The following is a 14,851-nucleotide window of genomic DNA, read 5'->3' as shown; positions in this document are numbered from 1 at the left end:
GGAGGAACTACTTCACTCAGAGGGTGGTAGGTCCATGGAATATGCTGCCCCAAAAAGCTGTAGAAGCTACATCATTACATAAATTTAAAACAGAAATAGACAGTTTCCTAGAAGTAAAGGGAATTAAGGGTTACGGGGAGCGGGCAGGAATTTGGACATGAGTCTAGGTTCGGATCGGTCATGGCCCTGTGGGTAGCGGAGCGGGCCCAGGGGCCGTGTAGCCTGATCCTGCTCCTATTTCGTGTGTCTAATTCTGTTAGATTGAGGAGATGGTTCTGTGATAGTAGATTGGCGGTTAGGATCAGGTCAGCCATGATCTTATTGAATGGCGGAGCAGGCTCGAGGGACCGATTGGCCTACTCCTGCTACTATTTCTTATGTTCTTACTCTAAGCACCCACTCCCCACACATACAAGTCCTGCCAAAGCCCAGCCAGCCCCGCCAAAGCCCAGCCAGCCCCAAGTCTTTCCAGGCTCCAGATCGCAATCCCACCAAGTGTTCCCAGGCCCCATCTCCCCTGCAATCCCTCACATGTAATGGCCCTTTCCACCTGCTCCCTTTTACACTCCAACCCCAATCCCTTGCTGCCTGTCACAGCTACCTCTCCCCTTGGCTTGATCTTCAACCCCATCTTTTCTCAACCACCCATCTCAACTGTTCCTCTTTGACAGCATTTCCCCAGCCACACCTGCTACATATAACCTTTCATCTTCCTGCACGTCCTATTCATTAAGAGCAGTAAGGGGTAGATTTTTAACTATCGGGCGGTTGACCGACATTTTCTTGTGGAGCCCAGAGGAGCACTCTTGCTGCTCATAGCACTAACAAAAGTAATTTTAAACGTTTCCTTGGTTCTATTCAGCTGTACTGCAAGGTGAAACTGGGTGGAGCATGCAGGGTGCACTCCTCCCAGCTGTCTCCTATATGGCAGTCGGGGTCCTATGTATGCATGGGACCCTGATTTGCATACTGAAAGGGTCTATCACCTGAAACAGGCAGGTGACAACCAACACCTTTCAGGATAGTGTCACCCTGATCGGGAGTGGTAAGTTTTTCTCCATGTTGCTACCACTCGCCCAGCGGATCCAATGAAAATCTCTCCCCAAGAAATAGATATTGGGACAGAATTTGCTGCCAAAATAATAGTGAGGTTACTGGTGTTCGCCATTATTTATGTGTAAATGGTACACAGCAACTTCAGGCGACGAGCAGGTCCACAATTAAATGCCAATATCCAAATTTTAAATTTAGTTTTCTTACCTCTCTCTCTCTCTCTCTCTCTCTCTCTCTCTCTCTCTCTCTCTCTCTCTCTATCCAATCTTTCTTTCCATCTCTTTATTTCCCTTTCTGTACCTGATTTGACATTGAATTCACCCTCCTTCTCAGTCCTTCCACTGTTTATTGCCCAATCCTTAAATCTGATTGGTTAAAGAGATACCCTGTTAGTTGTCCTGTTCACTCAGGGCCCAGTTTCCCTTGCTGTGCTGTTATCCGCTCGCAGTTTCAACAACTTTCTGGGCAGAAATGTTTTGAGCTGTAGGGTGCAGGGGCAAGTCTAACTACTATTAGATGCCTTGTTACAGAAAATTCTGGCACACTGAGTATATTGAGGAGGAAAAAAACACACAGAGCAATGCAAAAATAATTAAAACAGTGGAAAAGAAACTGAGAGACACAATGGAATGGAGATTTTTTTTTGTCCTTGAGCAAAGCCTTGAAAGATTAACTATATTATAATACATTGTTACATGATATCAAGCTCCTGTCTTTATAAGTTAGTATATCCTCTGGCTCACCATGGCATTGCTCACAGTGAGATCCACTAATGAAAATAAACTTTGGATAATTGGATAGGGAAGAAGCATATGCACACCTAATTATTATTCTATGCCTTAGATAATGCTTGAATAAGTATTATTTGGAAATAATTTACATTTATACAGTGTCTCTAGTGTCATCAGTATGTCCAAATTGCTTTTATTTTATTAGTTCCTGGGATGTGGGCGTCGCTGGCAAGGCCAGCTTTTATTGCCCATTCCTAATTGCCCTTGAGAAGGTGCTGGTGAGCCGCCGCCTTGAACTGCTGCAGTCCGTGTGGTGAAGTTACTCCCACAGTGCTGTAGGGAGGGAGTTCCAGAATTTTGACCCAGTGACGATGAAGGAATGGCGATATATTTCCAAGTCAGGATGGTGTGTAACTTGGAGGGGAACTTGCAGGTGATGGTGTTCCCATGCGCCTGCTGCCCTTGTCCTTCTAGGTGATAGAGATTGCGGGTTTTGGAGGAGCTGCTGAAGAAGCCTTGGCGAGTTGCTGCAGTGCATCTTGTAGATGGTACACACTGCAGCCACGGTACGCCGGTGGTGGGTGGGGTGCAAATCAAGCGGGCTGCTTTGTCCTGGATGGTGTCGAGCTTCTTGAGTGTTGTTGGAGCTGCACTCATCCAGGCAAGTGGAGAGTATTCCATCACCCTCCTGACTTGTGCCTTGTATATGGTGGAAAGGCTTTGGGGAGTCAGGAGGTGAGACACTTGCCACAGAATACCCAGCCTCTGGCCTGCTCTAGTAGCCACAGTATTTATGTGGGCGGTCCAGTTAAGTTTCTCATCATTGGTGACCCCCAGGATATTGCTGGTGGGGGATTCGGCGATGGTAATACTGTTGTGAAGGGGCGATGGTTAGACTCTCACTTGGTGGAGATAGTCATTGCCTGGCAATTAAGTGGCACGAATGTTACTTGCCACTTATCAGACTAAGCCTGAATGTCATCCAGGTCTTGCTGCATTCGGGCATGGACTGCTTCATTATCTGAGGAGCTGCGAATGGAACTGAACATTGTGCTATCATCAGCAAACATCCCCACTTCTGACCTTATGATGGAGGGTAGGTCATTGATGAAGCAGCTGAAGATGGTTGGGCCTAGGACACTGCCCTGAGGAACTCCTGCCGCGATGTCCTGGGGCTGAGATGATTGACCTCCAACAACCACAACCATCTTCCTTTGTGCTAGGTATGACTCCAGCCAGTGGAGTGTTTTCCCCCTGATTCCCATTGACTTCACTTTTCCTAGGACTCCTTGATGCCACACTCGGTCAAATGCTGCCTTGATGTCAAGGGCAGTCGCTTTCACCTCCCCTTTGGAATTCCGCTCTTTTGTTCATGTTTGGACCAAGGCTGTAATGAGGTCTGGAACCGAGTGGTCCTGGCGGAACCCAAACTGAGCAGCAGTGAGCAGGTCATTGATGAGTAAGTGCCGCTTGATAGCACTGTCGATGACGCCTTCCATCACTTTGCTGATGATTGAGGGTAGGCTGATGGCCAGATTGGCTTTGTCCTGCTTTTTGTGGACAGGACATACCAGGGCAGTTTTCCACATTGTCAGATAGATGCCAGTGTTGTAGCTGTGCTTGAACAGCTTGGCTAGAGGTGCGACTAGTTCTGGAGCACAAGTCTTCAGCACGATAGCCGGGATGTTGTCAGGGCCCATAACCTTTGATGTATCAGTGTGCTCAGCCGTTTCTTGATGTCACGTGGAGTGAATCAAATTGGCTGAAGACTGGCTTCTGTGATGGTGGGGACCTCACGAAGAGGTCGATATGGATCATCCACTCGGCACTGCTGGCTGAAGATGGTTGCAAACGCTTCAGCCTTGTCTTTTGCACTCACGTGCTGGGCTCCACCATCATTGAGGATGGAGATATTCTTGGAGCCGCCTCCTCCCATTAGTTGTTTAATTGTCCACCACCATTAACGACTGGATGTGGCAGGGCTGCAGAGCTTTGATCTGATCCGTTGATTGTGGGATCACTTAGCTCTGTCTATAGCATGCTGCTTTTGCTGTTTACCATGCATGTAGTCCTGTGTTGCAGCTTCCCCAGGTTGGCACCTCATTTTTAGGTACGCCTTGTGCTGCTCCTGGCATGCTCTTCTGCTCTCCTCATTGAACCAGGGTTGCTCCCCTGGCTTGATGGTAATTGTAGAGTGAGGGATATGCCGGGCCATGAGGTTACAGATTGTGGTGGAATAGAATTCTGCTGCTGCTGATGGCCCACAGCGCCTCATGGATGCCCAGATTTGAGCTGCTAGATCTGTTCTGTATCTATTCCATTTAGCACGATGGTAGTGCCACACAACACGATGGAGGGTGTCCTCAGTGTGAAGACGAGATTCCATCTCTGCAAGGACTGTGCGGTGGTCACTGCTACCAATACTGTCATGGACAGATGCGTCTGCGACAGGTAGATTGGTGAGGATGAGGTCAAATAGGTTTTCCCCTCGTGCTGGTTCTCTCACCACCTGCTGCAGTCCTAGTCCGGCAGCTATGTCCTTCAGGACTCGGCCAACTTGGTCAGTAGTGGTGCTGCCGAGCCACTCTTGGTGATGGACATTGAAGTCCCCCACCAAGAGTACATTCTGTGCCCTTGCTACCCTCAGTGCTTCTTCCAAGTGGTGTTCAACGTGGAGGAGTACTGATTCATCAGCTGAGGGAGGGTGGTAGGTGGTAATCAGCAGGAGGTTTCCTTGTCCGTGCTTGACCTGAAGCCATGAGACTTAATGGGGTCCGGAGTCAATGTTGAGGATTCCCAGGGCCACTCCCTCCCGACTGTATACCACTGAGCCGCCTCCTCTGGTTGGTCTGTCCTGCCGGTGGAACAGGACATACCATGGGATGGTGATGGAGAAATCTGGGACGTTGGCTGAAAGCTATGATTCACAGTGAATGAATTACTTTTGGAGTGTAGTCACTGTTTGGGCAAACTCAGCAGCCAATTTGGGCAAAGCAAGGTCCACAAACAGACATTAAGTTCATCTGTTTTGGTAGTATTAGTTGAGCGATAAATATTGGCCAGGACAAAGGGAGAACTTCCTTTTCTTCAAATAGTGCCACGAGATCTGTTATGTCCACCGGAACAAGCAGATGGGGCCTCAGGTTAATGTCTCATCCAAAGGATGGTACCTTTGTGCTTGCCGTACTTCCTTAATACTGTACTAAAGTATCAGCTTTGATTTATGTGCTCTAGTCTTGAGAGTGTATCAAACTGACATTTACAGCAGAGAATGGAACCCAGAATAAGGAAGTGAGTGGTGTAGGATTACAATTAAGATTAATGGAAATGGATCAGTAGATCCAATTGTGGAGATAAACCATGGTTGAGGTCATGTGGAGAGTTTATGGTTGAGCATCTGTCCTTGAACTGCTCAAATCTCTGTAATGCATACCCATCAGGGAAACATAAATTAAGCATGTAACTAGTCAAACCATACTATAGGTCAACCGGTGTACCCTAAGCTCCTAATAACAAGAACATTGGTGCTGGAAAGGACTTTGGGTAAAGTACCCAAAAAATCATTCAAGGGGGACCAAGGTGCTGAGTAAAGTACAATCAATGAAACATTTACATGTATCAAACCACTTGTTAATTTATATTAATGTTTTGCTTTAAGTTTATGTTGTGAAAAAATATTGTGCTGCAGCACCGACTGCAGTTGGTGTTGAAAACTGTTAAGAAGACTGCTTTATAGAGTGAACATTTCAAGAGTAGCATATTTGGTGTCCGGACACTTAGATTGTCCTTTCAAGGAACTATAGAAAATAAAGTTGCCTTTTTCCCCTTCTCTTGCTCAAAAATTGTCCATTTCCCTGCTAGACCCACTATTTTGAATCAGTGCCAGCTGAAAATATTTTAACTGTTCATTCCCATCTCTGACCCATTTCCCCAGGGCACAACTGACAGGTTCACAGTCTTCATCTTAGTCATCATCATTATGTCTGACCCTGGATAATCGAGGTCAACAGGCCTAATTGAGACTACAATATCCTAAAACTTTTAGAATTAATTTTTTTTTTTTTTTTTTAAACGTGCTCCAGAAAGTTTGTTTTTTCTTTTCTTTAAGAAAAGTAAGAGAAATGCATCTGCTGTAGGCAGGAATTCGAGCTGATCTGGAGTATCATACAATGAAAAGGTCAGGAACTTGAAATTTTCCTCAAGATGACTTTACAGTTAGAAAAATGTTTTTTGTCTCCATTCTAGTAATCTTCCTGAGGTTGGGAAACGTGGCCAGGTTTCAGAAACAAGAAATTAACTTGCATTCATAACATAGAATTTATTTACTTTTCACAGGAGTTGGTGAAAAGTGGTTACTGTAAGGCCAAACCTGCCTGAATACTGTACAATTCATTTCCAGGTTATTGGTCTCATTGATGTCTTCACAGCAGCTGTTACACTGGATGGATTTCATGATTTGTAAGTGTTCTGGAAATACATAATGCACATAATATAACCGCCACAATCACATTGAGCCATTAAGTCTACCATCAAAAATAAATCATAAAATCTAGTGATGGAGAACAATCATGGAGGCAGCATTCACAGAATCACAACAGTGCAGATAGAGGCCATTTCGGCCCATCGAGCCTGCACCGACACATATCCCACCCGATCCCCGTAACCCCTCCACCAACACATATCCCACCCTATCCCCGTAACCCCATGTATTTAATCCCCCTAACACTAAGGGTCAATTTATCATAGCCAATCAACCTAACCTGCACAAATTTGCACTGCCAATATCAAATTTGAGGTATATTTAGTAGGCTTTAAGCAATGATATTCTAGCAAATATTCAGCTCCTTATAGTTCTGCCCACCTGGATTTGCATGCAGGCATTCTCTCTCTTTGGCTGTCTTGTCCAAGCACACTCCAGAATTCAAATTTTGGTACCAATTTAGCATTCGGCAGCCATTGCCTGCAACAATCCTGGACCTCGGTTTAAAATAAAATATTCCATGGGGCAAGGCGAAGCCACCAGCATGCTTACAGCCCCACAAATCCTAATGAAGGTAAATTGAAAAAACTGTCTCCGAATAACCACAGACTCATGGCCATTGGCCAACAATGAGTACACCTTTAGGGTAAAAGAGAGGAAATTGTTTCCTGTTATTGGGGATGCATTGTGCCCCCAACTGGTGACACATTGTGGCCGCAGTTGTTCCCCTGCAGCCCTCAAAGTGCCATCTATGAATCAGCACTTAATCAGATAGCAGCTGAGAATGCCCAAAACACCCCTTCCAGGTGAAACAGCAATTTACTTGTACTTCTTGCAATTTAATATACTGTATTCGCTGCTCACGATGCGGTCTCCTCTACATTGGGGAGACCAAACGCAGATTGGGCGACCGCTTTGCGGAACACCTCCGTTCAGTCCGTACGGGTGACCCTGAGCTTCCGGTCGCCTGTCACTTTAATTCACCGCTTCATTCCCACTCTGATCTCTCTGGAACAATGCAATAGCCCGAGGACAATGAAGCTCAACGTAAGCTCGAGGAACAGCACCTCATCTTTCGATTGGGCACTTTGCAGCATTGAGTTCAACAATTTCAGATAATTATCCCTGCCCCCATTTTTCATGCAGTATGATTTTTGCCATTCCCATTTGCAACATTTTATCTTTCCTGCCTCTTACAAAAGTACAGGATGTTCTTTCTATTTCTTCCTCCCCTCCTAACCACCCCCCCCCACCACCCCCCCCCCAGTCTCTGCACCTGCTTAATATCTGTTACATCTCCAGCTTTTTCCAGTTCTGATGAAGGGTCCCAGACCTGAAACGTTAACTCTGTTTCTCTCTCCACGGATGCTGCCTGGCCTGCTGAGTATTTCCAGCATTTTCTGTTGTTATTTCAGATTTCCAGCATCCGCAGTATTTTGCAATTATATAGTTAATTGAGCCTTGGTTTTGTCCTGTCAAGCCCTGTATCAATGATTGCTGATTCCCAGATCTTCTTTGTCCATATGATCCAAGATGGAGGTTGGTGTGAGACTTGAAATCCAATAGAATTGTACTAAAGGATAGTTACAGGATTTAAAAAAAAATAATTGTACTGACCTGAGCACATTCACTGGGAATACTTTGGTTGAATTTGTGCAGCTAACAGTTATTTTAAGTAAAGATTTGGTCTACTTATCTTGCATTACTTTCATTTTAGCTACCTAGTTATGCCATTTATGGATGCTGATTTGAACAAAGTCATGGGAAAGCTGAATGAAGACAGAATTCAATACCTTTTATATCAGATATTAAAAGGCCTTAAGGTAAGTAACAAAAAAAGTTGATACCTTAGAATTTTTTGGAAACTTTATTTGGAAGCATTATGACAAATGTAGAAAACAGTAAAATAAATGTTGAACATTGAAAATTTTTAGTTCAAAGCTTAAATGTGTAACAGCAAGAATGTGCGAGGTGAAGTGGCCTTTCGTACAACTTCTGAATGACACTGAGTCAGCTTTTGGATAAATACTTGAAGGGAAAACAATTACAGGGCTATGGGGTAAGAGCAGGGGAGTGGGATTAATTAGATAGCTCTACTAAAGAGCTGGCACAGGCACAATGGGCCGAATGGCCTGCTTCTGTGTTGTATCATTCTATGTACAGCATCAACGTTATTAAACTAGGATCCTTTTGCTCGTGGAACTGCTTAAGAGAAGTTGTTGTTTTCTCTCTTTCCTTATTGAATGCTTTTGCATTCCTTTTTGACTTTTGCCTGTGACATTGTGAAACTTAAGCTGAGAGTTCAAATATAAGGATCTGTAGTCTCATTCATAGTGTTGATCGTGTGTTCAATGGTAGAAACATAGAAAAAGGAGCAGGAGCAGGCCATTCGGCCCTTCGAGCTTGCTCCATTATTCAATATGATCATGGCTGATCCTCTATCTCAATACCATATTGCCGCTCAGTCCCCATACATATGTAGGATCTATATCTGTTTTTGAAGGATAAAACTGCTGAATGGAACATCCGTTCGTGTGTGCAGATGTATCCAGAAAATGCTGATAAAATTCTGATACTTTCTTCTTAGTTCACAGAATGAATGTGTTTTTTTATACAATCCGGTTTCTTTGTAGGTGTAACATACTGTGTACATCTATCCTTATTCTTATTTTGTTCAGAGCGAATAAGTTACAGATTTCTCAGTGATTTCAGTATCAAAGGCTTTGTGTGCTCAATCAACAGGAAACATGCTGCTTGAAAACTAGATCCATTATAATGTTTGTGCCCTTTAGATTTGCTGCCGTTCTATTTATGACTAGGACGAGTTCCAATAAAACTCCTCACAACTGTATGCTGATAGATTAGTTTGTTAGGCATTGCCAACTTTTGAACCCGTGATCATGAGCAGATTTATTGCATTTTTGCTGTTTGAGTGTTGATTTCTAGTGGGACTTAAACCTGCAATGATAATAGATGTGAGGTTAATTGGTTAATCACCAAGTCATTAAAACATTGAAAAATTCTCATTTTCCTATGAAGTAGGACTTTGCTGTTTGATATAGATTAACAGGTAGAGATTATGTAGTGACCATTAACTCTATTTGAATTTCCACTTACAAGGCAGATGCTGAGTGACTAAATTATGTCTGTTTCATTCTTCCCCCTGTTTTAGAGGCCCCTGTGAGATCCATTCCTGACAAAGGGAGAGTCTGGCAGCTGACTACAAGGATTCTTGTCTCTGCCACTTTTGAGGAGAGCACAAAAAGAAATAATAGCAACATAGATGTAGTCACCCTTCGCTTTCCCCTCTTTTCTCCTAACAAACTATAGGAACTAGGAGCTCACAGTATACTAAACTGGGGTTATGAAACTGCCTTGTGTTACTGTGTAACACGGCATGTTGGTATATCGATGTACCACACCATGTGCCTGTTCTATGGACTTTTTCCACTATGCCTATTTTGATACTATGGTCCTGTGCTCCCATTTCACAGTTGTCTTTGCTCATCTGATGAATTTACTATGAATAAACCAGAAAATTTGATTAAGTGAACTACTGTAGTTATAAAAATACTTGTGATAATACATACTATTCATTTTGTTTCAGTATATTCATTCAACTGGAATTATCCACAGGGTAAGTGTTTTTAAAAGTCTGATTTTTAAATTTCAATGCTATTAGGAAGAATATAGAGAGGAGCTGCACCTGCTGGAAGATAATTTAATTTGTCTTTTTTTTTATGTTGGGTGAAAATGTAAAATACACAACCATGTCTGGTTTGTAGATGTCCACTTCAAAGTGGGGGGGGGGGGGGGGACACACGCATCTGTTGATATATTGATTGCTTAATGTCTCAGAGAAAAATAAAGCTCATCTAATTGATAGAAATAATTAATATTGGTCAGTGGGCTATTAAGTGCCTGTACTTAGTCTACTGTAATGGCTCTCCCATCAGGAAGCCTTGCAAACAACTCTTGTGGCTTTGTTTTGTCCTGAAGGTGTGTGATTTGCTGAAGTCAGGAATGTTTTTGAAATATTTATTAATTGACAACTTTTTCACTTCTGTCCTATCTTGGACTAGAAAGAGAAGAGGGATGTATAACCTAAGCTGGCAGTCTTTGTTCCTCAGTGTTTTTCTATGTTGCTGTTTGGCTGTATGAAGTGTGGGGCTAAAAGGACACGTCATGGGTTCAGTCCCATGTAATACTTGTCATCATGGATGCATGGCCCAAAGTTTCAAAAGAAAATTTTTGGGACTTTGGAACCTTTATTGTTTTTAAACAGATGGAGTAAAGTTAAGTGAAGTACTGCAATCTAACTAAATCTGCTTTTTGTTTGCTTCTGTATAATTTTACTTCTTGATAAATATGGAATCAGCACTGTGGGAATACCCTCACCACACGGACTGCAGCGGTTCAAGAATGCGGCTCACCACCACCTTCTCAAGGGCAACTAGGGATGGGCAATAAATGCTGGCCTTGCCAGTGACGCCCACAGCCCATGAATGAATTTTTTTTTTAATTCGTTTTTAGCCCAAGCTAACGGTTTGTTACCATTGTGCTTTCCATCAGTTAGTATATCCCAATAGTGCAAAGGTTCATTGTTCACTCAAGGGCCTGCTATGCCAGATGTTTTACATACTACTGTCAGCTTTTAGTTAGTAATAAATATGTGCTTGCCTATGGAAACTGGCTTTTGCATGCACATGTGTACAAAATATTGGGTGAGAGCACCAATTGTAACACTGAGTAACAATTCTAACTAGACAGTTTGGGCCAGAAATTCGCGGCCAAAGGCGTGAGTGCGCTCGGGGTACTCACGCATCTGGCCGTTGGAAATGCCGGCGTTCAGCATGAACAGCGCATGCGGGGAACGCCGGCATTTCCAGACCTCGAGCGCGTGCGACTGCACAGGCAGCGCTTGCGCAGTGAACTTCGTAGATTTCATTCATGAAATCCGTGAGGGTAAGTCCTCAGAAGTTACACTTGAAAAAAGCAAGTGTAAAGTGGTTCATTGGCTGCGGAGGAAGAAACATTTTATCGTGGAGCTTCTGAAATGCAATATTTTTGTTTGGGAAAGGGAGGGAAGTTATTTTAAGAAATTTTAAGTAAGTTTTAAAGTTAAAATTTTTTTTTTTTTAAAAAGGGTTTTCAGAACGGTAGGTAGAAGGAGCAATTGTGGCTGTGTGAATGGAATGTGAGAATGAGTTATGTATGTATGTCCACATATATTCCTTTACATATATGTATGTATGTTTTATATTCCTTTACTAATGTGTATGAATGTATGTTTTTAATTATGATTTTCAAATAAGTTACTTTCTCAAAGTCATAATTAAATAATACATTCATACACATAAGTAAAGGAATATATACATAACACGCAAAGGAATATATACAGACATACATACTTTCAGAAGCTCCACGATAAGAAATATCTTCCTCCGCAGCCTCTGGAGCAACTGTACCCATGCTTTTTTCATGTGTAAGTTGTAAGGACTTGACCTCACTGAAAGCAGTAATGAAAGCGGCGAATTATACTGCGCACGCGCTGCCTGTGCAGTCGCACGCGTTCTGCCTCTGAACCCCTTCGTTCAGAGGACAGGAAATGCCGGTTTTCCCCAAAAGCACTGTGCATGCTGAAAACCGGCATTTCATCCGGCCAGATGCGTAAGTACCCCGACCGTACTCGCGCAGTTGGAAGGGAATTACTGGGCCAACATTTTACATGTCAATAAAATGAAAAATTTAACAATTGCACGACTTGCCCCCTCGCATCTGCGACTGAGGGTCCAAGGAGGTGCATTGCGCAAGAGGTCATCATCGTACGTATCCTCACACTGTTCCCTTTGGGGAACTGTATGAAGTGGTGGAAGGATTTATGGCCGTGATTAACGCTCATTCCGTGACCGTAACCATCTTTGAACCAGCCATTAGGGTGGTTAGTCCTATGGCGGGAGGGTTTTACGGGCTCCCACAACCCATCTGAGGGGGGGGGGGGCCACCAACACCCACGGACGCAAGTATCCCGCTGGATGTCCACCCAGAATTTAAAGTTGGAACTCCGACTCCACTTGCCGGGACTGTCTGGAGTGGGGTTCAAAACCCTACTCCTTCTGGCCCAGCGGCGGGGATGCTTACTGCTACGCAAAAGGCTCACTCCGCACAAAAGGTGACACCCATACGTTTCCTGCGCCTTTTCCCTCCCCGTGACTGGAGCCCTATGCTGCCATTTCACGTTGCTAATCGGATTGGGCCTTTGTCATAGCGGTAGGATCCCCGCCGCTGGGCCAGATCAGGGTAGGGTTTCGAACCCCGCTCCAGACAGTCCCGGCAAGTGGAGTCGGAGCTCCGGCTCTAAATTCTGGGTTGACATCCAGTGGGATATTTGCGTCCGTGGGTGTGGGTGGCCTCCCCTCCTTGTATAGCTTGTGGGAGCCCGTAAAACCCTCCCGCCATAGGACTAACCGCCCTAATGGCTGGTTCAAAGCTGGTTACGGTCACGGAATGAGCGTTAATCATGGCCATAAATCCTTCCACCACTTCATACAGTTCCCCAAAGGGAACAGTGTGAAGACACGTATGACGACGACATTGCTAAATAAATAAATGGAATTAAAAAAATTCTTTTAGGGCTTTTAAAAGTCTTTAAATTGCTTTAATTCTCTTTAAAACTACTTCAGATTACTCAAAATAATGTAAACATTTAAAAAAGTTTATAAAAGTTACCAAAATCTTCAAAAAACTTCCAAAAACCTATTTAAACTGCTGCTTTGCATGTAAAAATGCTTAGCAGCTTGACAGAAACATTGGGGGCGTGTCCAGTGAAACTGAGACCTCAAGGGGTGTGTCTCACTTACACTGCACGCTCCTGGCTTCGCGCTGGCTGCACTCCTGGGCGGCGTGACGTCATACGCTGCCCGGGATTCTTCTTTTTCATTCACCAAGTCCAGGCGTCCCTGGAGCTGATCGTCAGTAGCGCGGGGTAAGTGTAAATACGGGGCTTGCACGCGCTGCAAGCCCCGTTCTGGAATTTCTGGGCCATTGTGTTCAAAGGAGCCAAAGCTTATTGGTTTGACTCTGGCATTGTGGAGATTGCTCGATTCTACTCCACCGTACTGCTTAATTTCAATAGCGGTGGTACAGCAGGGAAAATGGGGTGGGAGGCCTACTGACAAATTGCTGTCCTATATCTCACCCTTTTGAGACATTTTTTCCACCCCTCCTAAGCAGGAATCTTGGCCGTCTACCCCTTGACTATCCTGCTGTATTTCAATGCCTGTGGGGGAAGGGGGGGGGTGCTTAAACAAGCTGCTGTGCTTGCCTTACTGTCTGTAGTACTGCGACCTATCATAAAAACAGAAGTGGGGTGGAGGTACTGACTGTGCAGTAGCAGTAAGATCACCAAAGAGAATAAAGGAGGAACAGGCCATCACTTTCTCTCTCATGCACTCGTACAGAGTCATTTGCAGAATTATTTTTTAACATCTTCAGGGGGCTTGTGCCCTCTTTAGCTCCTCCCCCTTTAAGGGCTGCAACAATGGTTCCACTGTAGCACCACAGGATTGTCCAGGTGGCTCCTCCCAAAGGTCACGCTTTTTAGTTTTTTAATAGCTCCATGGGATGAAGGTTATGTTCGCAGGAGCAACAATGTAAACCAACCTGATTAGGAGAGCAATAATATACATTGGCTACCTGGGTACTGCTGGCTATGAAGCTTGTTCTTTTTCTAGGGTAACATGTCCTGGGTGAACGATTAACCCTTTTATTGTTACTGGGCAGCACATAAGAATTCCATTATGTCTGAGTACACTTCAAAAGATCAGCCTCACCAAACACTTTTGTAACCAACTACACTATTAAGCAGGTTTATTCATTAATAGAGTTGTTTACAGAGGCAGCAATATGAGGGGGGAGCTGATTCTGTTCAAATACAGCAGTCTGATTCTTTAGTGAGCCAGGAGATACAAGGGCAGATTTTCCTGTTCTGCTTAGTTTAAAGAATCACCTAGGTACAACACGTGAAGGAAAATTGGACAAGGAGGATTGTAGACCCATAACGGAGCTTGCCAAATTTTCTGCACATTTAAAATCATGGGGTTCATTATAGTTGTGCAATCCTCTCTGCCATGAGCCTACTGCAGGAAATTGCCCCATACTACTCACTGATTGGCAATTTACTCGACTGCATCCCAGCAATGTGACACAATCCCGATCTCCAAAGAGCACCCTTAATACATCACTGTGACTTTTTTTATTTCCCATATTGCCATTCCTGTGGTATCTCCAAAGCTGCTTTTATAATATTCAAGACCTATGTTACCCTTGCCAATTCACAATGCACCAGATCTTCCCAGCTACCAGCCTTAGTAAATCTTGGCATGCTTTTTTCCTGGGTTGCAGCCACCTGCACAAGACTTGTGCATCAGAAATTCCAACACATTTCTGCCTGCAGCACTTTAGTTATGCTGGCTAACATATTTTATGGGGTTTTTTCAGGGAAATTATTTATTTGCTTTCTGTATCTTCTAATTATCTTCCCAGCCTAAAGGCAATGGATTTTAGCCTCCATCAAATGACTGGCCTA

The 14,851-nt window shown here is 43.9% G+C and overlaps 1 protein-coding gene across 1 annotated transcript in view; it reads left to right on the top strand.

The window, feature by feature from the left end:
• The window catches only part of LOC147105218 (mitogen-activated protein kinase 14), a 182,206-nt gene that overhangs the window by 109,332 nt on the left and 58,023 nt on the right, over positions 1 to 14,851 (top strand). The window contains exons 3-5 of the mRNA XM_086011360.1: positions 6,184 to 6,242; positions 7,982 to 8,087; positions 9,872 to 9,901. Of these exons, the coding sequence (XP_085867486.1) occupies positions 6,184 to 6,242; positions 7,982 to 8,087; positions 9,872 to 9,901 (195 nt within the window). The remainder of the gene's footprint in view (positions 1 to 6,183; positions 6,243 to 7,981; positions 8,088 to 9,871; positions 9,902 to 14,851) is intronic.

Source organism: Somniosus microcephalus, chromosome 18, assembly GCF_052327205.1.
Source record: "Somniosus microcephalus isolate GS21.2 chromosome 18, FLI_Smic_1.0, whole genome shotgun sequence".
NCBI lineage: Eukaryota > Metazoa > Chordata > Chondrichthyes > Squaliformes > Somniosidae > Somniosus > Somniosus microcephalus.
Note: the sequence above shows the minus strand (reverse complement) of the source record. Positions and strands in the feature narration are given on the sequence as shown.